This window comes from Mandrillus leucophaeus, unplaced genomic scaffold (genome assembly GCF_000951045.1).
Source record: "Mandrillus leucophaeus isolate KB7577 unplaced genomic scaffold, Mleu.le_1.0 Scaffold667, whole genome shotgun sequence".
NCBI classification, from domain to species: domain Eukaryota; kingdom Metazoa; phylum Chordata; class Mammalia; order Primates; family Cercopithecidae; genus Mandrillus; species Mandrillus leucophaeus.
In genome coordinates this window covers 1,260,937-1,285,656 of record NW_012107219.1, presented here as the reverse complement: position 1 = coordinate 1,285,656, position 24,720 = coordinate 1,260,937, and the positions used below count along the sequence as shown (strand labels likewise).

At 43.8% G+C, this 24,720-nt stretch overlaps 1 protein-coding gene across 2 annotated transcripts in view; it reads left to right on the top strand.

Moving 5' to 3' along the window:
* The window catches only part of FAM135B (family with sequence similarity 135, member B), a 299,141-nt gene that overhangs the window by 34,177 nt on the left and 240,244 nt on the right, over nucleotides 1–24,720 (top strand). Inside the window, exons 1-2 of one of the 2 annotated variants that reach the window (XM_012001610.1) lie at nucleotides 23,021–23,118; nucleotides 23,618–23,695. Coding sequence is in view for 1 of the 2 variants with exons in the window: in XM_012001609.1 (XP_011856999.1) it covers nucleotides 23,042–23,118 (77 nt within the window). In the remaining variant the exon portion in view is untranslated. Of the gene's footprint in view, nucleotides 1–23,020; nucleotides 23,119–23,617; nucleotides 23,696–24,720 lie in introns of those variants that run through there. The other variant, XM_012001609.1, reaches the window with a different exon arrangement.

The following is a 24,720-nucleotide window of genomic DNA, read 5'->3' as shown; positions in this document are numbered from 1 at the left end:
TCGCAAAGGCAGTTTCAAAGATGGGAAAGGGAAATGTTTAGTCAAATGAGATGGTTACATTCCAGACCTTATCTGAATGTGTGACATTCAACATGCCAGGTGTTTCCATATGTTATTTGGCTCCATGCAATTAATAAACTAATATTGAGTCTTATGACTTACCTTGCCCTGTGCCGCCTCATGAGCTAGGTGCTAGGGCAGGTCAAAGAGGTGAGAGAGACCCATCCTCCTCTAGGCAGTGTTTACTTACCTGGAGACCAGATGGCCTAGTGATAAGCAGCCGGAGATCACTGCCAGGCTGCCTTGGTTCCAGTTCTGCTTTGTTACTGATTTAACTGTGTGACCTTCAGGCAAATTGCCTAACCTGTCTATGCCTCATAACATGTCTGTAAAATGGGGATGATGATGATAATACCTACTATATGGAGTTGTTAGGAAGGTTAAATTAATTATATACAAACCTTAGAACAGGGCCTGATATGGAGGGAATGCTTAGTAAATATTAGTCTATGTGATCATTACAGTACAAGAATGACTTAGAGAAGATTAGACCCAAACTTAGATGGTGCAGGGGTAGATGGCCCACCAGCTAGCCTGCTGCCTTCAGAGGGTAGCTGGCTTGAGAATTCATCTGGAGGGAGAAGTAGGCACTTGCGGATTGAAGAGCTTAGGTCAAGGCCACAAAAACCCTGCAGTGCTAGGGAGGTGCACGTTATGAAATGGCTTGACTGTTCTGGAAACCAGGAAGATCTGTGTGAGTGTGGCGGATGAGAGAAGTGGCTGGAGAAGCTGGGAGGTGAATGGAGTGGAAGGAGGGAGCTGGGACTGAGGGGAGATGGTGCTGGAGGCAGACAGGGGAGAGGCCAGTCCTGGGGGCTCTGTAGCCCTGGATCCTCATCTGTAAAATGGGAATAATGCCTCCCACCGGTAATAATACGGTGTAAGTGAGTGAGCAGCAGAGGGGCCTGCCACCCTGCATTTCACCAGTCTCTCTGATCTGGGACCAGAAACAAGGAGCTCAGCCTTAATGAGAAGACAGGGATTCCAGGGGTGCAGAGAGGGAAGGAGTCAGGAAGGGAAGGAGTCGGGGAGGGTGGCCCCTGCACTTGTGAGCAGGGTGACTCTTGGGTTTGGGAGTGATCTGCTGCTGCCCCGGATACTCCCATTCTTCATCTTGGGAAGTAACTGCCTGAATGATTCATTCTCTTTGTACCTGAAATTTTGCTTTCCCTGGGTAGCACCTGTTGCATCATGGTACTGTAAACAGTTGTTTCCTATCTTCTCCAAAGCGCACATTTCTGAAGGGTAGAGCTTCTAAATTGCAAATTTGCTATCCCCAGAGCTCAGCTCTGCTTTAAACACTGCCATAGAGTGCTGTGGAAGGAAACAAAATGGAAAAGGCCCGTCTAGAGATGACCGCATCCCCACCTTCCTCTGCCTTCTGCTTTTGCTCTCTGTACACTAGAAAATCAGTGATTGATGGACATGCACTCATTTAGTGAATGGCTGAATTCCTCATTAGTGAACACAACAGTGTTGAATGAGGAATTATTTATTCATTCAATTTCCATAAATATTTATCTTGTACCTACTCTGCACTGGAGATACAATGGTGATAGGCCAGCAAGATAAAGCATGGGACACTGTATTAGTCCCTTTTCATGCTGCTTATAAAGACATACCTGAGACTAGGTAATTTATAAAGAAAAAGAGGTGTGATGGACTCACAGTTCCACGTGGGTGGGGAGGCCTCATAATCGTGGCAGAAGGCAAAAGGCACATCTTACATGACGGCAGACAAGAGAGAATGAGAACCAAGCAAAAGGGGTTTCTCCTTATAAAACCGTCAGATCTCCTGGGACTTATTCACTACCATGAGAACAGTATGGGGGAAACTGCCCCCATGATTCAATTATCTCCCACTGGGTCCCTCCCACAACACATAGGAGTTATGGGAACTACATTTGGGTGGGGACATAGCCGGACGATATCAGACACCCGGTTAAATGTGAAGTTTAGACAAACAGAAATATTTAAGATTTTTGAGTACAAATGTGTCCCCAAATATTCCATTATTGGTCATGCTAAGTCTGGCAATCCCAAATGGTGAACAAGATAAACAAGCTTCATTCTAGTGGGTGTTTGCATGCATTAAACATAAATACATAAGCACATATACATGTGCAAAGCAGATAAGTACGATAGGGCATCCTTATTCTGCCCGCTACTTCCTAGACCCTCTAACTACTTTAGGGCTGACTTGTTCAGGAAGGGAAGTTCCAGAAGAGGGTAGGAGAGGAGGACTTGATTTCGGTTCCTTTTGTGGTGGTAAAACACACATAACACAAACACAGTTGGATCCATTTTAAAGTGAACGATTCAGTAGCTTTCAGCATATCCACACTATTGTCCAACTATCACCACTATGTAGTCTCAAAATATTTCATCATCTCAGAGGGATATCTTATTTTCATGAGCAGTCGCTCCTCATTCCCCCCTTTTCTCCCAGCCCCTGTCTGCTCCCTGTATGGATTTGTTTTGGTTGGGGTATCTATTATGAATGAAATCATACAGTGTTTGTTCTTTTGTGTTTGGCATCTTTCACTTAGCATAATTTCGCAAGGCTCATCTGTGTTGCAGCAGGTATTATAACTTCACACTTTTGATGGCTGAATAATATTCCACTGCACGAATATACCACGTTTTGATTTATCCATTTTTCAGTTGATGGCCGTTTCCTTCGTTTCTGTCACTTGTCTATTGTGAATAATGCTGCTATGAACATTTATTTGTGTAGAAGTTTTTGTTTGAACAATGGTTTCACTTCTCTTGTGTATACATGCCCGGGGTGGAATTGCTGGCATGTGGTAGGTTTAACTGTGGTAATTCTAGGTTTAATTCATTGAGGTACTATCAAACTGATTTCCATATTGACTGTTGCATCATTCCATATTCCCACCAACAATGTACAAGGGCTCTGATTTTACATTCTTGTCAGCACTTGTTATTTTCCATTTAAATTATGGCCATCCAAGTGGCTATGAAGTGATATCTCATTGTGTGTGTGTTATATGTGAATAGACTTTATTTTTTAGAGCAGTTTTAGGTTCACATCAAAATAGAATGGAAGGTACAGAGATTTCCCATTTACCCCCTGACTCCACACATGTATGACCGTTCTATTAAGATATCTCAGAGGGGGTATATATATAACAAATAGACCTACATTGACACATCATTATCACCCAAAGTCCACAGTTCACACTGGGATGCACTAGTGTTGTTGGACACTAACATTATGTGGATCTGAGCAGAAGTGTTGAAATATACTAACCATTGTAATACCTTACTGAGTACTTTCACTGCCCTGAAAATCCTCTGACCTCTGCCCGTTCACTGCTTCCTATTCCTTAAATCGTTGGCCACCACTCATCTTACTGTCTAGGTCGTTCCATCTTCTATAACATCATACAGTTGAAATCATATGGTATGTAGCATTTTCAGATTGGCATTTTTTTCACTCAGTAATATGCATGTAAGGTGCCTCCATGCCTCGACATGGCTTGATAGCTCATTTATTCTTAGTGTTGAATAATACTCCATTGTCAGGATACACAGTGGTTTATTATTCATTCTCCTACTGAAGGATATTTGAGTTTCTTCTGAGTTTTGGTAGTTATGAATAAGCTGCTGTAAACATCTGTTTGCAGGTTTTTGTATAGACATGTTTTCAACTGCTTTGGGTAGATACTGAGGAGCACAATTACTGGATCTTATGGTAAGAGTATGTTTCGTTTTGTACAAAACTGTGAAAATGTCTTCCAAAGTGGCTGTACCCTTTCGCATTCCCACCAGCAGTGAATGAGTTTCTATTACTCCACATGTTTGCCAGCATTTGATATTGTTAGTCTCCTGGATTTTGGCCCTTCTAATAGACGTGTAGTGGGGTCTCATTGTTGTTTTCATTTGCATTTTCCTGGTGACGTGTGATGTGGAACATCTTTTCATATGCTTATTTGCCATCTGTGTGTCTTTTTGCGTTGAGGGGTTTGTTAAGGTCTCGGCCCATTTTTTAATCGGGATATCTCATTGTGGTTTTAATTTGCATTCCCCTCATGACTAATGATGTTGAGCCTCTTTTCATGTACTTGTTGGCCATTTGCATATCTTCTTAGGAGAACTTCAATTTTATTTAAAGGGTGATAGGAAGCCAGTGGGAGTTTGTAACCAGAGAATTGTATGATATGATTTTCATATTAATAGACCCTCTAGCTTCTGGGTAGAGGATGGAGGAGGCAGGGAGACCACTAGTGAAGGTATTTTAGGAGTAGGGAGAGAGAGGACTGGGACTTGAGAGTAAGTGGTTCATGATTCTGTGATTATTCTCTCTGGCACTGGTACCTGGGTACACCATGCCACCCATGAACCTTAGTAATCCCCTCTGTGGAACTGGGTAGTAACAGCACTGTGTCTGTGATTAAGTGGGACTATGACTTTGGAGAACCTACTCTGGGTGTGGCACATAGCAGGAGCTCCAAGAAATAGAAGTCCCCTCCCTCAGCACTTGCAGGATAGGCTGGGTCTCAAAGTCCAATGGGATAATGTGAGGTTCTGGACTCATTGCTTGTTAGGTCATCTTCCTTCTGCTGGTCTGGAGTGAATGAGCAAAAGGAGAAAAGAGAGGAAGGTTGGGTGGAGAGGTGGGTTTATCTGAACTACATTTGCTTCTTTCTCTGTATCTCTGCTGGGTGGACTCCCTGTCATCTCAAATCCACACAGCACTAGGAGGCGTGTGTAGTGCTGGAAGGAGGTAGCTGCAGGTGGCTGCAGGGAGGTGCTAATCTTATGAGACCTGGACCCAGTTCAGGTGTTTTCTCTTTACAGCCAGGACTTAAGAAGTCTGGCCTGCTCTCACCTCTTCTCTCCCTACTCAGTCAACTCGATAGTACTTGGCTGGTCTGTGCAACTATAATGTTAATTACCATCATTTAGTGAACTGCCATTTTTCCTTAATTTCCAAATATGAAATAATGCTTTGTATATGAATACATATGTCAGGTTAAATGGGAGATAAGTTTCACAGATACTCAGCTTTTATAGGGCTTAGGTCTGGGGGCAGTCCCCATGTCCCTCTATTCCTTCAAGAGATGAAGAAATGATAGGACCCCTGTATGATCCGGTAGCAGGCTTTCTGTATAGGCCCCATAGAGCACTCACTGTAGTGTGTGATCATTATCTCTTGTCATACTTCCCTGTCTTGAACTCCCATCTCGTTCATTCCTGTCTGCCTAATACCGAGTTTGGCTGTTGACACATGCTTGGCCTTTCGTTAATATTAACATTTGCTCAATGATTGAATGAAGCAGTGATCTCATCATGACCAGGGAGATGGTTGTCTGAGCAGCCTTTGCTGAGATATTGATAAAGGAAGATTGTTTTAAAAAATTAAAAAGCATAAGTTCATGATTGATTCATGCCAAAAAATAGGTTGTGCATTGTCATTTGATAAAGTTTAATATCTAGGCCGGTATAAAGTGTCCTACTTCAAATTCATTCTATACCACAGTTGAAGGCAACTCCTAGAATCCCTAATGCTGTTGGGACTTCCTTCTTCCTCCATTCTTTTCTTCCAGCCCTCCAAGGCTCGAGCACAACTTGGGCCCATGTCTTCCAAGAGCTTATCAGCTCCTTCTTTTCACTGGCTAGGGGCATCGTAACTCAGTTTTTTCTGAACCATCAATACTTTTATCACTTTATTACCTGGTGGCTTGAGGGAACTGAGGCTGTCTCCTCTCCTTCAGCATCAATTTTCTTCCACAAAAACATGGACATTTTCATGATGATATGTGAGGTTGTTGTTATTGTTTTGTTGTTTGTTTGTTGGTTTTTTTTTTTTTTTTGAGATGGAGTTTCGCTCTTGTTGCCTAGGCTGGAGTGCAATGGCGTGATCTCAGCTAATTGCAACCTCCCAGGTTCAAGTGATTCTCCTACTTCAGCCTCCCGAGTAGCTGGGATTACAGGCATGCACCACCACACCCAGCTAATTTTTTATTTTTGGTAGAGTCGAGGTTTCACCATGTCAGGCTGGTGTCGAACTCCTGACCTCAGGTGATCCACCTGCCTCAGGCTCCCAAAGGGCTAGAATTACAGGCATGAGCAACATGCCTGGCTAGGTTGGGTTTCGAAGATAAAATGAAAAAAAATGTTGAAGTACCCAGTATCATATTTGTTCTAAAAGTCTGGCCTGTTTCCTTCTGTGTGTCCTTTGTCCCTTTTGCTTTATTTTGTTATTGTTTTTGTTTCTTTGAACTCACTCTGTCACCCAGACCGGTGTGCACTGGTGCTGTCTCAGCTCACTACAACCTCTGCCTCCTGGGTTCAAGTGATTCTCCTGCCTCAACCTCCGGAGTAGCTGAAATTACAGGCACCCACCACCACGGCTGGCTAATTTTTGTATTTTTTTAGTAGACACAGGGTTTCACCATGTTGGCAAGGCTGGTCTAGAACTTCTGACCTCAAGCAATCCACCCATCTCAGCCTCCCAAAGTGCTGGGATTACAGGCATGAGCCACCTCTCCAGGCCCCTTTTGCTTTAAATATGTCCTTTCTCAACGTTCAACTCCTAAATCCTATAATTTCTTCAAGACTGGGCTCAATGTTTACCTTTAGTTCAATTGGCAAATATTTATGGGGTGCTGTGTCAGGGTTGAACCCTGTGCTGTCCCCTGGGATTATAGCATGCCATGGACAAATGACGGGCGGCTTTCCTGGAGGTGATATTCTGAGAGAGGATTTGGAAATCAAGTAGATAATTCCATGGAGTGGTTGATACTCTAAATACCATAAAACAGTGATATGCTGGAGAACAACTGAGAAGAGAGAAGAGGCTACTTGAGGAAATGGCCTTGGAGCAGAGATCAGTGGGGAAAATTGAGGAGCAGCTCTGAGTAGTTGTCAGAAAGGCCCTTTGAGGCAAGTGGATAGTCCAGGCCAAAAACCTCAGGCATATCTGAGCTGGGGGAAATGGAGTGAGGAGCAGTAAGGAGGGTTGTTTGCTGGGGCATCTTAGGGGAAGGGGGTCATCTACAGCAGAGCTGGGAAGCAGGTTATATCAGACTGCGTTGGCCGATGTGAGGGCATGAAGCTTATTAACTGAGGGGACGTGAGGTCGCTGCAGGATGACATGATTGGAGGTACTTCTAAGAAAGGTCTCCCATCCCCTCTGCTGCTGAGTGAAGAAGGGATTGTGGAGGGAGGGGAAGAAGACAAGCAGAGATGCAGTGTGGTGGCTTGTGTCCTCCAGGTGGTGAGACTTGGAGTCAGGTGGTGACCCATTGCTAGCCCCTAAACAGATTTCAGAACTAAAAACGTCAGGGCTTTCTAAAGCCTGTGGTTCCTTCCATGGCTCCATCTCTCCCTTCTCTAAACCACTTATATATACACACACACATACTCACAAACATGTACACACACACACACACATACACACACACACACACACACTCTCTCTCTCTCTCTCTCTCAATTTACTTGGCAGAAAACCAAATGTCTCTGCTATGCTTGGGAGCAGGTAGTCTTGCCCCCATCACAGCCTGTGACCTATTGCAGTAGAGCCTCTGCCAGTGTGGGTTCCTGAGTCACTGGAGTCTGGTCATTGCAACTCTTCCTCTCTGCACAAATCCCCAGGCTGTACTCTGGAAGCCAGGCACATAATAGGCCCCTAATATATCTATTTAGAAAATGGGTAAATAAATAAATAATGGGTAAATAAATAAATAAATAAATGGAACCTATAGGGGCCTAGGTTACCACTAGGCAACCAGTAGCCTCCCAGACTAAAGGGGAGGAAGTGGTGTTAGGTGTATAACACCCTTGATGGGTTCAGTCACTTTGGATTGGCCCGGCCCATTGCAACAGTCAGACGTCAAGCTAATCCTGCATACAGCGAGTGGAATGGTATCAATGCAGACAGCTATGCTATGCACTGGACATCCAGCTGTGTGGGAGCTGAGATCGTGTCCATGTGGCTCATTTCTGTGTCTACAGCTCCTAGAATAGTGCCTTAGGCATCCTGACCAGGCAGGGCACATTGGCTGTATAGACAATGAAGGTGGACATTCCAAAACAGGGGAGAACAGGATGAACTTGGAGCATGGGAAGGCTTAACAGAGGAGGGGAAACTCTGGGTAGCTAGGAAAAGATTCAGAGGGAGGAAGCAGGTGCCAGGACAGTGAGCACCAAAGGGAATGGGAACCAAGACAGAGGATGGGTGTGGTCTCCTTTGTCAAACATAAGGAACCCAGTTTGATTGGAGCGGTGTTTATATAGCAATGGTCAGGGGAGGAGGAAGCAACAAACCAACAAATGTGTCTATTACCTTTTAAGAATAAAAATTCAGAATGTCAAGAAGAATCATGCAGAGATTAAGTCACAGAGATTGCCTTCCTTAACATCAATTGCCTCTCACACACAAAAAAACGATGTTCTTTGATGACTTCTCATGTTGAGTTTTGAAGATTAAATGAAAGAAGCATTGAAGTATCCAGTATCATGGTGTTTAAGGTTTTGCCTCTGTGATTTCCTCTCCCCTTTATTCTAACACTCCCATTCTCCTTTTTATATAAATTATGAATAGAAATAACTGGGAAAACAGAAACAGAGCAGAATGCTTGGTACCCCACCAACCTCTGCATCAGCTATCATGCATCTATTTCCTCTGTGCCAGATGGCACTTAGGTCTCCTTAATCTCTAACCTTTCCCTGCTAGACATGTGTGTTTTTACAGATAAGGAAAACTGACCACATTAAGCTACTGACCTCCAGTTTGCACAGAAATACACATTGCATTTGGGATTTGAACCAAAGCATGTCTGGCTTTAAAGACTCTCAGTTGAAGGTCCAAGAAAATGTGAGGACACTGGGTACCTCTGGGCATCAGAGCTCCTGGGCCTGAACCTCAGGAATCATCTAAGGAGCTGGAGGAGATCGTCAACCTCACTGACATGTAGATAAGTAGTTGACAGTGCAGAAAGGGACACTTTTGAGGTTGGGAATAATGGAGATACTCTACGGTCATTCAAATGAATGAACTTTGTTGAGCCTGGGATTTGATCTGGCCCCTTTTCCAGTGGATATGTCTAGGCCAGATCTATGCCTACAATCACTCCCGTTTCCATCCTCTCCATCCATCTTCTGTCCTCTAGGTTTCCTCTCCATCATCCTGGGGTAACTTCTTGCCAGCAAGATTGTACCTGCAGGGCAGGTTTTGAAGGAAAGGTTCAATATGAAATTAACCCTGTTCATTCATTATAAGGGAGGGAGTCAGGTATTTCTAACTCTGCATGAAAGGGTTATTTTTTTTTTCTAAATTGTAATTCATTGAGTGTCTATTGCCATCACAATAGGATGTTAAGAATAGTAGCAGCTACTCTGAGTGTTCTCTGGGTGCCAGATGCCACACTATGCACTTTGTATATAAAATTCATTGGTTTTTCATAATTATCCTGTGCAGTGCCCCTATACACAGATGAGAAAACTGAGAAATAAAGGCACCACACAAAAGCAGGGATTAATAAAGAATAGGACTAGTGACCATGAAAGTTTTGTGCCAAACTTTGCCCTTTGCTATGCGCTGAGCTGCCTCTCCATGTCCTGCTGTGGTTTACTCACCCCAAACCCTCCATATCCCTGTGAGACTATGAGCCGACCACCGAACCCTCAAGAGAGGCCTTCCCAGTTAGATCCACACCCCTGGAGGTAGCTGTAGCCCTGGAGAAAGAGGAGCCCCTCAGGAGGATTGATATTAAGCAGAGCACAGGGAAGACTGATTACCCTGGTTCCTCTGGCTCCCAAGAAATTTTAGAAACCATTGTTGAAGACCATCCTTAAGGTCCTCTGTATCTTGATATCTTGTCCCTACTTGGTTTTCCATTTTGGCTGGGAGGAGGGCAAGGCCTTGGAGTGCGTGAGAAGGTTGGGAATGGAGGCTTGCACATCTTGTGGGTGGTCAGTGTGGGAACACGGTGACGCGGGCTGAGTCATGGCTGCACTTGTGAAGCTAATGACAGATGCTAAACAAAATTGGATTCCAAACCATCGTGACCAGGGCACAAACAGATAGCGTGTCTGAAATGCCAACCTTGACTCATGTGTGGGAGCCTCGCATCTCGCGTTCACCTCCTCTCCTGTTTATGTTGTGGCATCAGGAAGGATAAATAGAGGGCTCGTCTGTGGTTGAGACACCACCCGCTACTGCATCCTTCCCCTGACGCTGGTTCCTCTGCGGGATGCTCTCAGGCAAGATGGATTGTACACACCTCCCTCCTTTCCTCAGTGGACATACGCAGAGGACAAAAGGAGCTCAAAGATGCATTCAAAATAAGACGGGTATAATTCCATCAGTCTTAACGTCCTAAGTAGGAGCGAATTCCAAGTGCCTAAAAAAACTTTGATCAGAAAGAAGAGTAATGAACTTATTCAGTCGTTCATATGTGCATTTTCTCTTATGTTTGTTTAGTCTTTCATTCCTTCTCCTGTTTGTCCCACAAATGTTATTCCATACCTGTTCTCTACCATGTTTCTTGCTAGACTCCATGGCTGTCCTTCATTTTATGGCACTCACAGCCTAACCTGAAAATAGAGACACTTGCAGAGCACCACCTATTCAGGGCTATTTTGACATGCACAAGGCAAGGTTGGGAGCTTGTGTTAGGGAGGGCGGTGGCATGGCTGTTCAGGGAGGGCTTTCTGGATAAGCTAGATTGGACATTTAAGGATGGGGAGCTTGTCAGGCAGAGAGGTGCAAGGTGGGCCCTCCGGTGGAGATAATAGGTTGAACAAAGGTATAATAAAACCATGTTTAGAGGTAATGGAGCACTTCGATGAAAGTATTTTGAGAGGCTTTGTTTGGGGCGGTGGTGATATAGCGAGGGAAGAAGGGCCTAGAGTTTGAAGCACCTGTTTCATGCTAAGAATTTAGATTATGCTCAGGTTAAATATGCATCAGTGCTGCACAGGAAAGAGGGCTAGGTCTGTTTAGCAGAATCGTGCAGAGCTCGTACTCTAAGGACCCGGATGCCTCAGGTCATGGTTTTTCTCTCAGATGGTTGTGCAACAGCCCCCAAACAATACACATGTTCTGTGTGTGTGTGTGTGTGTGTGTGTGTGTGTTTGTGTTTTGTTGCTCCAATATGAGGGCCTGAGCTCTGTGATCTCTGAGCTTCCTGTAAGATCTAAAGTTCTGAGACCCTGATGTTAACCATTTCCCCATATCTGCATGGTAAGAGGAAGGAAGTGGATATAACTAAGATTCATCAGTGTCTCGGAGCTTTAAATCTTATAGGAAGATCTAAAGTTAGATTTTGTTGTCACTTTTTTTTCAACCTCTTGGAGTTCTTTCTATGATCAGATGAAATCATGGATGTAAAAACTTTGACCACCAAGAATTTAAAGATCAATGGGCTACAAATCTGGAGACGGGATCCTGAGGACATTTGTTCTGTGATTGTGGGCAAAGCACTCCCTTTTCTGGGCCTCAAATGTCGTATCTGTGTAAGGAGTGGGTGGACAAGGTGGTGGTAGGGACCACTGGATCACTATGCTTTGATGCGTGAGGTACTAAAACCTATATAGTGGCTCACATCTGTAATCCCAGGACTTTGGGAGGCTGAGGCGGACAGATCACCTGAGGCCAGGAGTTTGAGACCAGCCTGGCCAACATGGCAAAACCCCATCTCTACTAGAAATACAAAAACTAGCCAGGCGTGGTGGCAGGCACCTGTAATCCCAGCTGCTCGGAGGCTGAGGCAGGAGAATCGCTTAAACCCAGCAGGCGGAGGTTGCAGTGAGCCAAGACCGCACCACTACGCATCAACCTGGGTGGCAGAGTGAGACTGTCTCAAAAAAAGAAAGAAAGAAAGAAAAGAAAAGAAGAAAGAAACCTATATAGTGCTACTGACCTTAAAGGGTTCACTACAGAGACACCACTCACCACTGATACTAAGCCTGCTGATGCCATCATGTGATTCAACTTGAAATGGGTGCGGTCCACTGCCGTTTGGCAAACGAAATGCTCTTGAAATATTTATGGCCATTAATGAATGCAGAACCTTAAAATTAGATGGCGTGATATTCATAGACTCTCAAGACTGTCAGGAAGCATAGAGGACGTCTACTCAAGGCTCAATCCCAAAGCAGAAATCCTGTCTTCAACTCCTGGGGCAAACTTGGCATCTGCGACATTCTTCCAGGGACAAGGAATCACTGCCTTTCAGGGAAGGTGTATTCACTATCAAGTTATGTCTGTCATTGCATTGAAACCTCCCCCAACCTCAATGAATGTGAGGTGCTATTCTTACCTGCCTGAATTACGTTTCTTGAGGAGGAGAGATGCAACTTCTGTCTCCCTCAGGACCCAGAGAAAATGGGAACCTACATCTGAATCCAGCCTCATTGGCTGTGGGCTCAGTATCCAGTATGCTTCCCCCAAGCTTGGAGTCCTGGTATCTGGGCCCTGGACATTGCCTATGTCTTTGCCTAGCAACTCAGCTTCATCCAGGTTATCCTGTGGTTCATTCCAGGCTGGATTTCTTTGGATATTTAAGCTTATCTTTGTTAAGCAAAATTTTTATTGCACAACATACATATATTTTATTGTTATTATTAGTCTAATATTAACATATCCACTATATATTGAAAAGCCACAATGTTGCTGAAAAAAATAAACATTTATGTTGATCTTCCCAAAAGTAAATCACTATCAAGTAGATAGACATTACTATAGTAGGATTACAGATGTGGAAAGTGAGAGCGCTAAAATTTGATTAGGGTAACCCGTAAAATGGTCAGAATGTGAACCAGGTTTGGCAGCCCTGAAGCCCCTGCCCTTTCCATTATTTGACATTGCCTCTCTAAAAAAAGAACTTGGAGACAGTATGCTCCTTGTTGTGTGTGCTTATGTACACACACACACTTAGGAGTCTGTTTGTGTGCATGTGTTTCAGTAGGTGGAAAGAGAGATAAATTGCCACTCACTGTGGTCACATGTTTAACTTCTCAGTGAGTGTCACCAGAGCTTCCAGCATTGGCAGAAAGGGAGAAGGCTTCATGCCTGAGAGCTGCAAATAGTGATGGCATTGGCTGCTGCTCCCTTAATAGAGCTTCCTCATCTTTGGTACTTCAAGCCCTCTGCCTGAGTTTATGAGTCAGTTATCTTTTTATGAGATTGTGAAATCTTATGTGCCTGCTTGCCTGAATTTTAAAATGCTGCCTAAGATAAGGGGGACATAGAATCCCAAAGAAAACAGGAACTTGGCATTGTGTGGGTTGCTTCTATTTGCACTGTCTTTAGATGTGAAAAAAAAATAAGCAAACATACACAGCCAGTTTTGATTTCTATATTGAAGGAAAGAAAATACTTTTAAACATTCAGGGGGTGAATGCCTGGGGCTGCATTTTCTATGGTGGGTGAGGGTCAGAGATGTGATTTCTGGCCTCCCCACTGCTCCTAATCAACAGGGGGGCCCTGAAGAACCTCAAAGTTGGCGAGGGTGTAGGTAACTCATTGGTGGAAGGGGATTATCATTCCTCTCCTGCCATTGCCACAGAACTATTTTTAGGTTTGCTTCTTTATCATACTAGCTTATACTTATTAAGCATTTATCATTTGCCAGACTCCAAAACAACTTGCATTTGGGGAAACTGAGGCACAGAGCGATTAAGTTCTTGCTCCAAGATTGCACAGCTGCTGAGAGATTGGCCTCTGTATTGCTTGGACTGGCCAGGTCCCAGAAGGCTGACCCGGTGGGTCTCAGCCACCACCAGTAGGTGCGCCTGCCTTCTTTGTGCGTCTTTATTTCAGGGTATTTATCCTTGTGGACCACAGTTGTGGCTTGACTTCCTTTGCTCAGGTCCTATCTGTGTCTTCCAATGGCCCAGGTCGATGGCTCAGATTTCCCGTGTCCCTGGTGCTGTGAGAAGTTGGCCCCTATTCTGCATGTGAACGGTGAGGCTTAGAGATGTTGTGTGACTTGTCCAAGTTTCCACACAGAGGTGAGACCCAAGATTGGGAGTCAAATGTTGATGAGATCCTCTCACAGCAAGAAAGAGTGCTTAGGGGATCCTCCCTTCTTAATGAAGAAGCACCAGTTTTCCATCTCTAATAAGATTATTTGCCTGGAACACTGAGCAGATTTTCCCTGCAGTGATCAAGCCAGGCAACAAACTGAAGTTGTTACCTTGTTAGAATGGCTGCGTGGAGTAAATCCCCTGGGGAGAAGGACATCACTGAATGCAGATACATGCTTTGGAGAGTAATTTCTGCTGCTTCTCTTGGACCCTACAGAGAAAGCAGCACATTCTGACAGGGTAATCTGGGTTTGAGTGTGGCTATCCCAAGAACTTGCTAGGTCATGTGTGCTCTGGTATCCTGCTATGATTTCTGCCAAAACTCACATTGAGGTTTCTTTGTTATTAGCAGTGTTGAAATGTGGAGCCTTTAAGAGATAAATAGATTAATGGTGTTATAGAGGGAGTGGGTTAGTTATCTCCAGACTGGGTTTGTTATGAAAGGGAGTTTAGTCCAGTTTCCTCTTTCTGTCTTGAGTGTTCTCTTGTGCCTTCAGTCCTCCTACTGTGGACAGGGGAATACCAGATGCTGTGCTCTTGGACTTCCCAACCTCCAGAACCATGAGCCAAATAACTTTCTGTTCTTAATAAATTATTCAATCTGTGGTATTCTGTTATAGCAGCAGAAAACAGACTAAGATAGATCCTTCTCTATCCTCATAATATTCCTCTGTACATGAGAGATCTCTTCCCGAGCCTTTCCCGTCTATATTGTAATTCTGTGATACACAGTCCTTTGAGAACATTAATGTTGTTTTCCCTTTTCATAAAGTAAATGCTGATGTATATTAAGATTGAATTATTATTTTCATTTAATCTTTCAAAGACCATATACTCTGAAGATTGAAGTTTTAAAGAAAAATTGCATTGAAAGGAAAACATGTTTGTAAAATAATTTATTCCCAAACAAAATCTAATGAGGTATTGGAGTTATGATATTTCTTCAAAACAGTTTTAATATTTTATCCAACATTCTCAGAGGCAACTGAGACTGCTCTAGTACATTAAAAAAATGTAAATAACTAATTAAACATTTTGATATATTGTGATGAAAAGTGCAAACATTTACTCGGGCCTCTACAAATGCCAGAACCTCTAAAGTTAAGACAGGGGCCTAGTTCTTTAGGTCTGGATATGAGGGACCTTTTGAATTTCTGCCAACTATGTTGAAGGTGGAAATAAAAATAGTGATTGCTAGTGATGATGAGTGATTGACAGTTTTGTAGGCAATGACTGAAGTTCTTTATGTATGCGATTATCTTTAATCCTCAGTGCTACCCTAATGCATTGATGTTCTCTCTGGTACTTATACAGAGATGGAATCTTTGAAAGATCACATGTTGTAGAACTAAAGGAAATAGATTAAAGCTCAGTTTTGGCATGGGAGAGAGGATAAAGCATTGTGTCCGGAGAAGTAAGAGGTTGATGGAGTGTACAATGCCTCTTGAATCTTGCCAAGGGCCAGAGAAACCACTGAAAGCTTTTGAGATATGCAGAACATGAGCTTCTTGGTGCTCAAGATAGGCCACTGCAGTGAGAGGTGGAGAATGCACAGAAGGTGATGAAGCTGGAGCAGAGAGAGGCGCCTGGAAGAGGTGGGAATAATCAGGAAAGAGAATAGTGATCAGCATTCCTAGGGTGGTGGCTTTGGAGATGGAGATAATGATAGTGAGAACTGACAACTAATTGTCTTTGTGAGGAAGGGAGAAGAAGGACTGGGCCCTGGGCCAGGTGCAATGGTTCATGCCTGTAGTCCTAGCACTTTGGGAGGCTGAGGTGGGCAGATCACGTGGGGTCAGCAGTTCGAGACCAGCCTGGCCAACACAGTGAAACCCTGTCTCTACTAAAAATACAAAAATTAGCCGGAAATCGCTTGAACCCAGGAGGCGGAAGTTGCAGTGAGCCGAGATCGTGCCACCTCACTCCATTTTGGGCAACAGAGTGAGTCTCCATTTCAAAACAAAATAAAACAAACAAACAAAAAAAGAAGGACTGAAGGCTGAACCCAGTTGATGCCCAGACAACCGGGTAAGTGACAACAGTCTGCCACAATTTTGAGGTCTCTCCAGATTCCTTGAATGCAAGAGGGAATGCCATCTCCATGTCCTGTTGCTGGGAGAAAGACCTGCAGGTCACAATTTTGGAACAGAGAAGACAGACTTTCCCCCATCCCCACCATGTTGCTTAGTTTTGAATGTCTTTGAATACACCATTCTGGATAATAATGATGAAAAACTGGAGGGAAACCAACACACATGCAGAAAGAAAAGGCTCGGTGAAATATGATGATAACAGTAAAAAGAAAATTCAAAATGAAACACTCATACAATTAACTAGATGTATTCCCATTTATTCTTGGTGGCTTCAACTTTATGTGTTATGGAAGGGCTAGGTCTGACATCTGTTGTCAACCTTCTGTGTTACGTGTTGGGGATAAAGATCTATTTGTTGTTTTACAGAGGAGGAGACTGAGGTTTATGGAGTTTTTTAACTTTAGGTAGATTGTAACGTTGATATCTGGATCCTGGCTGGTCTATCCCAAAACCCGACCTACATACACACATACACACACACACACACACACACACACACACACACACAGAGAGAGAGAGAGAGAGAGACAGAGAGAGAGACAGAGAGAGAGAGAGACAGACGGGCACACTATGGAGGCTCCATTGCAGGTGCCATGTAGACTCTGCATTTTACATAGTAGTTTATAAATCTAGACAATTTTTGTAGCTCTAAAAGAAAAAGAATTTGATTTTTGACAAAACAATCAGCTCATATTTCTTCTCAGAGGTGATTTCTTGTCCGCATTCAGCCACACAAATGGGACATAGATGCATTCTGCTCCGCTATGATTTACAAGCACAGGTTTTCTGCCAGAGCTGGCATTAGAGGCAGATGCAGCAGTGGGATCAGACGTTAGCCTTTGTGTTCCTAGATCCTGTCTTGGAGTCTGATGAGGAGATCTGAGTGTAGGACTCAATAATCTGGGTGGTTGTTGTTGTTGTTGTTGTTAATTTTCCCAGGTTGTTCTTTTGTGGGAGGTTTTTGGAATGAATATTGGGGAGAGCTGGTTTACCCCGAGTGTGGTTGCTGATATGCTGTGGATGGAGATCTGAATCATGTCCTGCCCTCCTCCTAAGCATGATGCATGTTGGCACCTCTCAGTGCACTCATCACTGTGTATCCTCAGTCGAACTCAGTCTGACAGAGGTGGAGAAAGGGCTTTCTTGGACAGCCCCTTTTTGGATGCCTCTAATGACAAAGAACTTGCTTTATCTGCCATAACCAACATCACTGTTTCAACTCTTAAATGCTTTTGGTCTTATTTTCTGTTGCTTTGTTTTCCTTGCTGAATTCTGTTCCTCTTTCATACTCACACTCTGGCCCAGAGTCTGTTGTCTGATGTTACCATTTTATTCCTTAATTCCATAGTATTTGTGAACCTCTGCTGTTTACCAGATGCCAGGTTGGGCGTGGAGTGCTCAGAAATTCATAAACAGACAATGACTCCTTTTTAGGGACTTATAGCCCAGTCATCTCCTTCTTAAGGAAGAAAAGTAACATGCTATGTTTCTAAAATATTTTTCTGTACTCTAACAATATCCTATTGACCATGAGAACATTTTTAATACTTTACAAAAGTTGGTTTAATTAGTTACCATTCTGTATCATCCTCTGAGGTAGGTGTTTCCCTCCAGGTACAGAGGCAGAAGCCTGGACTCAAAGAGATGAAGTGATGTCCTCGTCAACCTATTAAGTGGCAGAAATCTAATCTGAACTGAGGTTCTGTGACATCACCTTCTGGTTCTCTGGTCTACCCTCTGCCTCTTTTGTTCCTCATCAATCAAATACAAACATGGCCTGCTTAGGGTAATGAGATGTTAGAATCTTGTGGACAAAGGGGAATTTAATTGTTGTTTAAACTCAAGGCAGGGGCTTTCCCAGAAAAGTGGGACCTCATCATTTGTCTGCACACTCCCAGTGATGAGGGAGTTCATTGCTTCATAAAGTAGACTGGTCCATTGTTGGGCAGCTGGGATGGCTAGAAAGCTCCCAGAACAGGGCAGGTCAGTAAGGGGCACTTGATCAAGATTATTTTTTAGTGAATGAAAACCAAACAAAGCTGTAATTTCACTGCATTTTCTTTTACTCTGTCTCCTAGTTCTGTCTTCTGTAACAAAGCTAAACATAGCATGCGTGTATTGAAAGTTTATCACATGCCAGTCTCTATTTTGAGTGCCTTATGTATGTTAATAGTTTTAATTATTGCAATACTCCAGGAAGTAGGTATTATTATTGTCCTCACTTAACACACAAGGAAAAAGAGGCCCAGGAAGATAATAATGACTCCAAGGTCACCCAGGGCCATTGAGACCCAGGAGTCTTGTTCTGGAGCCTGTATGTATATTGTTTTAGAGACAGGCTGTTCTCTCCGCTGTCCACAAGGAAGGCTAATCTGATGATGCCTGTGTTAATTTCTAGACATAGGCTTCAAGGGCCTTCCCATCCTGCCCCTCTCTCCATCCTCTTCTCTAGGCATGTTTGCCTAAATGTGGTGTACCAGGGGCAAGCTGTCTGCACATAGGTGTAAGCTGTGGGTGCTGCTGCCTGAGTGAGGACCAGGCAGTAACCAGGGGCCCAGGGAGATTACACAATGAAGGGCAGTACCAAGGGCAGGTGTGTCGACTTCAGGTGAGCTGAGGTTGAGATGACCTGCTGAGGTTACTCTCTTCACTTTCTGAACAGAAGAGATATGCACTGATGGCACTGGACTGAGGCATGGCAAAGGCCTCCTCTTTCAGAAGCCAGCCTTCCCAGGGAGGCCGTACCTGAGTGCCAAAGACCCAGGTCCCCCCTCTTCCTAAGCTGTCATCATTGGCATTGTGATTGTCACTGAATCACCCTTTCCCAGTCCCTGAGCATCATGAGGGCAAGGTCTGCTGGTAAGCTCCGTATGCTTTAGAGTGCCACAGTGCCTGTACACACAGCTTTCAGGAAGTGCAGGTTTGAAGGTGAGCTTTTCAGAGTCACACCAAATGCAGCAGAATGACTGAGTTCACTAGAGTGGTGGGTGGTGCTGGTTGTAGTAGGAAGTTAGTGTAGAAAAGATGTCTGTGGTGTGTGTGCAGATGGTGCCTGTGTGTTTTGGGTTGGGTATGTTGTTGTGTGTATGGTACATGTTCACGTTGGGGGTGAGTGCTGGGTTTTCTGATGTTTCATGGGAGGTTCTTGGAACAAATATTGAGAAAAACTGGTCTCCCCGAGGTGTGGTTGCTGATGTGCTGGGGACGGAGATCTAAATCGTGTCCTGTCCTCCTCATGAGCATGACGTATGCTGACACTTCTCACTGCACTCATCACGATGCATTCTCAGAACCTTGCCCCTGAGCTCAGTCCTACAGAGGCAGAGAACGGGCTTTCCTGGACAGTCTTTTCAGCACCCAGTGTGTGCTGGGTATGTGTCATGGGCATCTTGTGTGTGTGATGAAGATTTGTGTGTGTGTGTTGTATCAATGCATATTGTATGTATCTGTGTGTTTGTGTGTATGACTGTGATGTGTGTGTGGGGTATGTGTCATGTGTCTATTGTGTGCATATGTCATAAGTATGTTCCAACAATATGCCAAACAGTATATTAAACATTTCGAATGCTGTCTCCCTACTGATCATGAAGACACTTTTATAGGGTAGGTACTCTTACTCTTCACCTCTTAGTAATGAGGGACAGAGAAGTTAAGGAATGGGCCCAAGGTCATGCAGCTCACAAGAAAGCAAGTTAACTCAGGTCTAGTTAATGCCAAAACCCTTGTCTTTAGGCCAGTGGTTCTCAAATTAGTGTTTGCACCTAAATTCCCTGGAGAACTTGTGAAAACACAGATCCCTGAACCTGGAGTTTCTGACTGAGCAGGTCTGGCATGGAACTCAATACTTGGTTTTCACAACAAAATGTTGCTGATGTCACTGGTCTGAGGACCACACCTGAAAACCACTGCTGTGATACCTTCCCATTAATCCTCAGATGAAAAGAGAAGGGGAGAAGGTTGCGACCAAGGCAAATGGCTCTAGATTACTGACCACAAAGTGGACCAAGGATGTTATCAGCAAAATCAACACAGTTTTAAAAGTATTTTACATGGGGTGGGGCACGGTGGCTCATGCCTGTAATCCCAGTACTTTGGGAGGCCGAGGCGGGCGGATCACAAGATCAGGAGATCGAGATCATCCTGGCTAATACAGTGAAACCCCGTCTCTACTAAAAATACAAAGAATTAGCCAGGTGTGGTGGCGGGCACCTGTAGTCCTAGTTACCTGGGAGGCTGAGGCAGAATGGAGTTAACCTGGGAGAAGGAGCTTGCAGTGAGCCAAGATCGAGCCACTGCATTCCAGCCTGGGTGACAGTGCGAGACTCCATCTCAAAAAACAAAAACAAAAACAAAACAAAACAAACAAACAAACAAACAAAACTATTTTACATGGAACTCACCTTCCTCACTACATTATGAGTGCTTGTTTATAATGCCTAACATGCTATTTTAAAGGAAAAGGCAGCTTCCCACCGAGAAACTGTGTCTGTGTTTACAAGTTCCAGAACCCTATCCCATTTGTCCTGAACAAGAGCATGGTATGGTGCATCTTTCAAGGAGAAAAGAATGTTCCATGTGGTATTCTCCATGCATTAAATATTTTCTTCTAAATATTAGCTCTATCCCAAAACATGGTGCCAGCCATTCTGCCAGTAAGTGCAGGAGCTGGAGAACTCAGGCTCCTGGGTAGGCACTCTGCCTGCACAGCACCAGTGTCTGTGTGGCTCAGGGTCAATGCCACCCATACAGAGGGCTTTTGAGGATTGTGTGAAGTCATGCATGGAACCCCCATCAGTGTGTAGTATATGGTAGGCTGGCACTATTGGGGTTCATTGTTCCTGCTCTGCCTTTGTCTCTCTTTCTATATATTCTCCTCCCCAGGATCAGAGATCAGGAGAGGGACCAGGAATAATAGAAAACTGACAACTCCAAGAAAGGAGTCAGGTGATTTTACCAGCTCTGAGTTTTTGGAGGATGCAGGCTGAGTGGGGTGATGAGAAAATGAGGACAATGCAGCTGTTGACATTTAATGTGATTATGAAGGGAAGCACAGAGTGGCTTCCGTTTGCTTGCCCCTCCATCTGACTTTGACTGGAAGTAACTTGGGATTAAAATTGAACCTCGGGTTCTGACCTTGACTGGCTCCGGTGTGTTGGGCAGGGTCAGGGTGCACCTCTATGGCTCTTCATTAGGGAAATGAGTTTTTGGCACAGTTTGTGAGCCAGGCCTTTCCATGGTTGCCAGATTGAAATTCTGTCTTGCAGAATTTATAGAGGTTGGTTCTAAGGATTTTAATTTGGTATGCAGCCTTATGAATCCCTAGAAATGTTGCCTGGATGAAACATTTGCCTGAGCTGAGATGCAGTTAAGGCCCAGTTAATCCCTCCTGCTCTTATCTGTGGGATCTGGCCTAGCCTGACCCTGTTAACTGCAGTGAAGTTGCGCTCTGAACTACAAGAATGGTCTGGTCCCTGAGGCATCTGGGGGCAGAAAGAGGGGCTTTGGAAGGAGATCCAAGTTGAATCACAAGTTGCCAGGTGACAGATCCACGTGTTCCCTTCCTTTCCCCTCTCCTCCTTCTCTCCCTTCCCAGAGGTCATACCAGGTCTTGAGATCCTGCTAAGTGCCAGGTATATTGCAAGTCGTTATCTCTTATTCTATCAGGAGTCTACTCAGTAGCTTGCATTATCCCTGTTAGGCATGGTAGTAAGCAGGCTTGGAGAATGCAAAGGTCTTACCAAAGGCCACACCACCAGCATATTACAGAGTTAGAAAGTGGCTCCAGGTCAGAGCTTCTCTGGTCCTTTTTTCTTGCATGCAAAATGGGGCAAGAATAATACAAAATTCTTGTTGGAAAAAATCAGGCAACTTACATGAAATACTTTATGCAACACCAAGAATATAGTAGGTGCTCAGTACAAGTAAACTTCTTTCCCTTTCATCACATTCCTGATATCTAGATGCTTTGATATTCTCAGAAAACCCAGCCTGCTTTTCAATGTACCTCTTGGCTTATTTCTCATCCCAGACTTGGACTGTTTTAATGTTTTTTTTTCCTCCCATCTTTTCCTTTCAACCGTCTTGTTACTGACCCCCAGTAACAACTAATTGGAAAATTAGCAACCTGTCAAGTTGGGTTAAACATCTACCTGGCAGCAGCACCCACATGCTCTATGTGCCATGCTTGATATTGCTCCAGCCACCTTTAGTCTTTAAAGACTGCATTTATAATATCAATTATAAAATCTTTTAAAATTATTATCATCAGTGGTAGCTACAACTTATTGAGTATTTACTACACAAATGACTGTGCAAAGTGCTTAATGTGGCATATTTATTTTCTCTTCCCACCATCTATCAAAGTTATATGCTATTACCAGTCCTCACGTTACAGATGAGAACACTGAAGATAAGGGAAGTTCAGTGACTTGCTCAAGGTCACACAGCTGAAAAGCGGTAGAGCAGGGATTCTTGTGCCTTTGGCCATGAAGGATGTGCTCTTGGCCAGGATGTTTTTGTCTCCACGGTACTGACAGATAGGAAAGGGCAGGGGACCAGCTCAGCTTTGGAGTTAGGAGACCTGGGTCTGCCTCCTGGCCCTTCCAGGTAGAAGCTGTGACAGTAGGCAAGTCATTTTGTCTCTCCGTGTCTTCTTCCATAAAAGGAACCCTGAGTGGTGACGTTCAGTGGACACATGCTACTCCTGTTGGTCCTGTTGGTCAGATTGATTTCCTGTTGTAAAAGCCAGATTCTCTCTGAGTGGTTGATGTGATCTCAAGCTGTTAATTTCTCTCTTGTTTTTCAGGTAATGAGCCAAAAAGATCATGTCTGAAATACAAGGAACGGTTGAGTTTTCTGTAGAGCTACATAAATTTTATAATGTGGATCTCTTTCAGAGAGGGTAAGTATGCTTTATAATTTGTATTTGTGTGTGTGTGTGTGTGTGTGTGTGTGTGTGTGTTTCTTTCCATGGAAGAAAGTGGAGGTGGGGAAGTCAGATTGTAGGAAATTTGGTACTAATGAGGAAAAGATTTTCATTGTGTTTTCCTGCCAAGTCAAAAATCCAAACCTTTATTGCATCTGAAAATAAACCACATATTGACGGAGACTAGAAAGTGCTAATTCATCGCCTCCCTCCTGCACTCCGTTCTGCCTACTCTCTTCTCAGTGGCTCTTTCTATTAAATATGTCAGTTTTAAAGGGAAGTGAATTGATGGAAAATGAAGGTTGCCTGTGTAGCTGTGGTAAAAAGGAGTCAGTATGTTCAATACTGATGCAGACCGTTACTTCAAAACCACGTATTGTAACACTTGTGCCTAGATCTTTAAAAAACTGATAATGTTGGTATTTCCAAACATCCATTTATATAATTGAAATATAGTTGCTTTTATCTTTTTGAGGATGCAGTCTAAATTTGGCATTTCATGTGCTGGTGATATTAATAAATCCTCATGATAGACTTACCTCCAAGGCTCATTGTAAATAATCAAGATGTGAAATAGTTATATAAGAAACCAAACACAGACATGAACTACATGTCCTCATGATGGTTGCTACTACTTTTGACATATTACTGACACACAAAAAACAAAGTTAATAGAAATTGAGTTTTTTTATGTGTCCAATTAACAGAGCAAATTAGCATAAAAAACAAGGGATATCTATCCTTTTGCTTTTGTTGCATAACAGACTCTTCTAAAACTTAATGGCTTAAAAACAACAACTTAGTTTAGCTCGTGAGTAAGTAGTTTGGACTGGGCTCAGTTGGGCGGTTCTACTGAGTTAGATGTGACTTGGATGATCTCACTGGGCTCACTCACAGGTCTGGGGCTCCCAGCTGGGCTGTTGTGCTTCTCCTTGTGGCCTCTCATCCTCCAGCAGGCTAGGGTCCTGGGCTATCAAAGGGGAAACACACAAAATCTCCTGTTGTTCAGTCTTGGAATGCATAAAGTTGTTTTCCTAATACATTCCACCAACCAAAGCAAGTCACAAGGCCAGTCCAGCTTCAAAATGAAGAAATAGATACCATCTCTAGATAGAAGACTAAGAATCCATGTACATTTAAATAATCTACCTCCAAGATTAGACTCCAGTTGTGAAAAGATAACCCTGAGTTTAATGCTTCAAGTGCCTCTTGTGTACTATAGCCCCTACTTACTTAAGGATGAAATTCAGTGAGGTTGAGTGGTTTTGGTGGGTGTCCTGAACCCCAGGCAGTGAGAAGAATGGGAAATGTTTCTGAGACCAGCTTTCTGTTCCAGAGAAGGAGGCATATGAGGAGGGGTTCTGGGCAGCATTCACAGAGGCTGAGCTTTAATGAGGCAAAGATCTGTGCATCCTTCTCGAAGTCCTGTTGCCATCAGTCCACATCTCATTTGATCAGAAGTCACATTGTATATTGATAGGAGCCCTGAGCTTGGGGCCAGTACTCCTGAGTCCAGGCTGTGCTACTGCTTCTGTTTGCTACTTTGGCAGCACTCTACTCTGCTTTTCAGGTTCACAT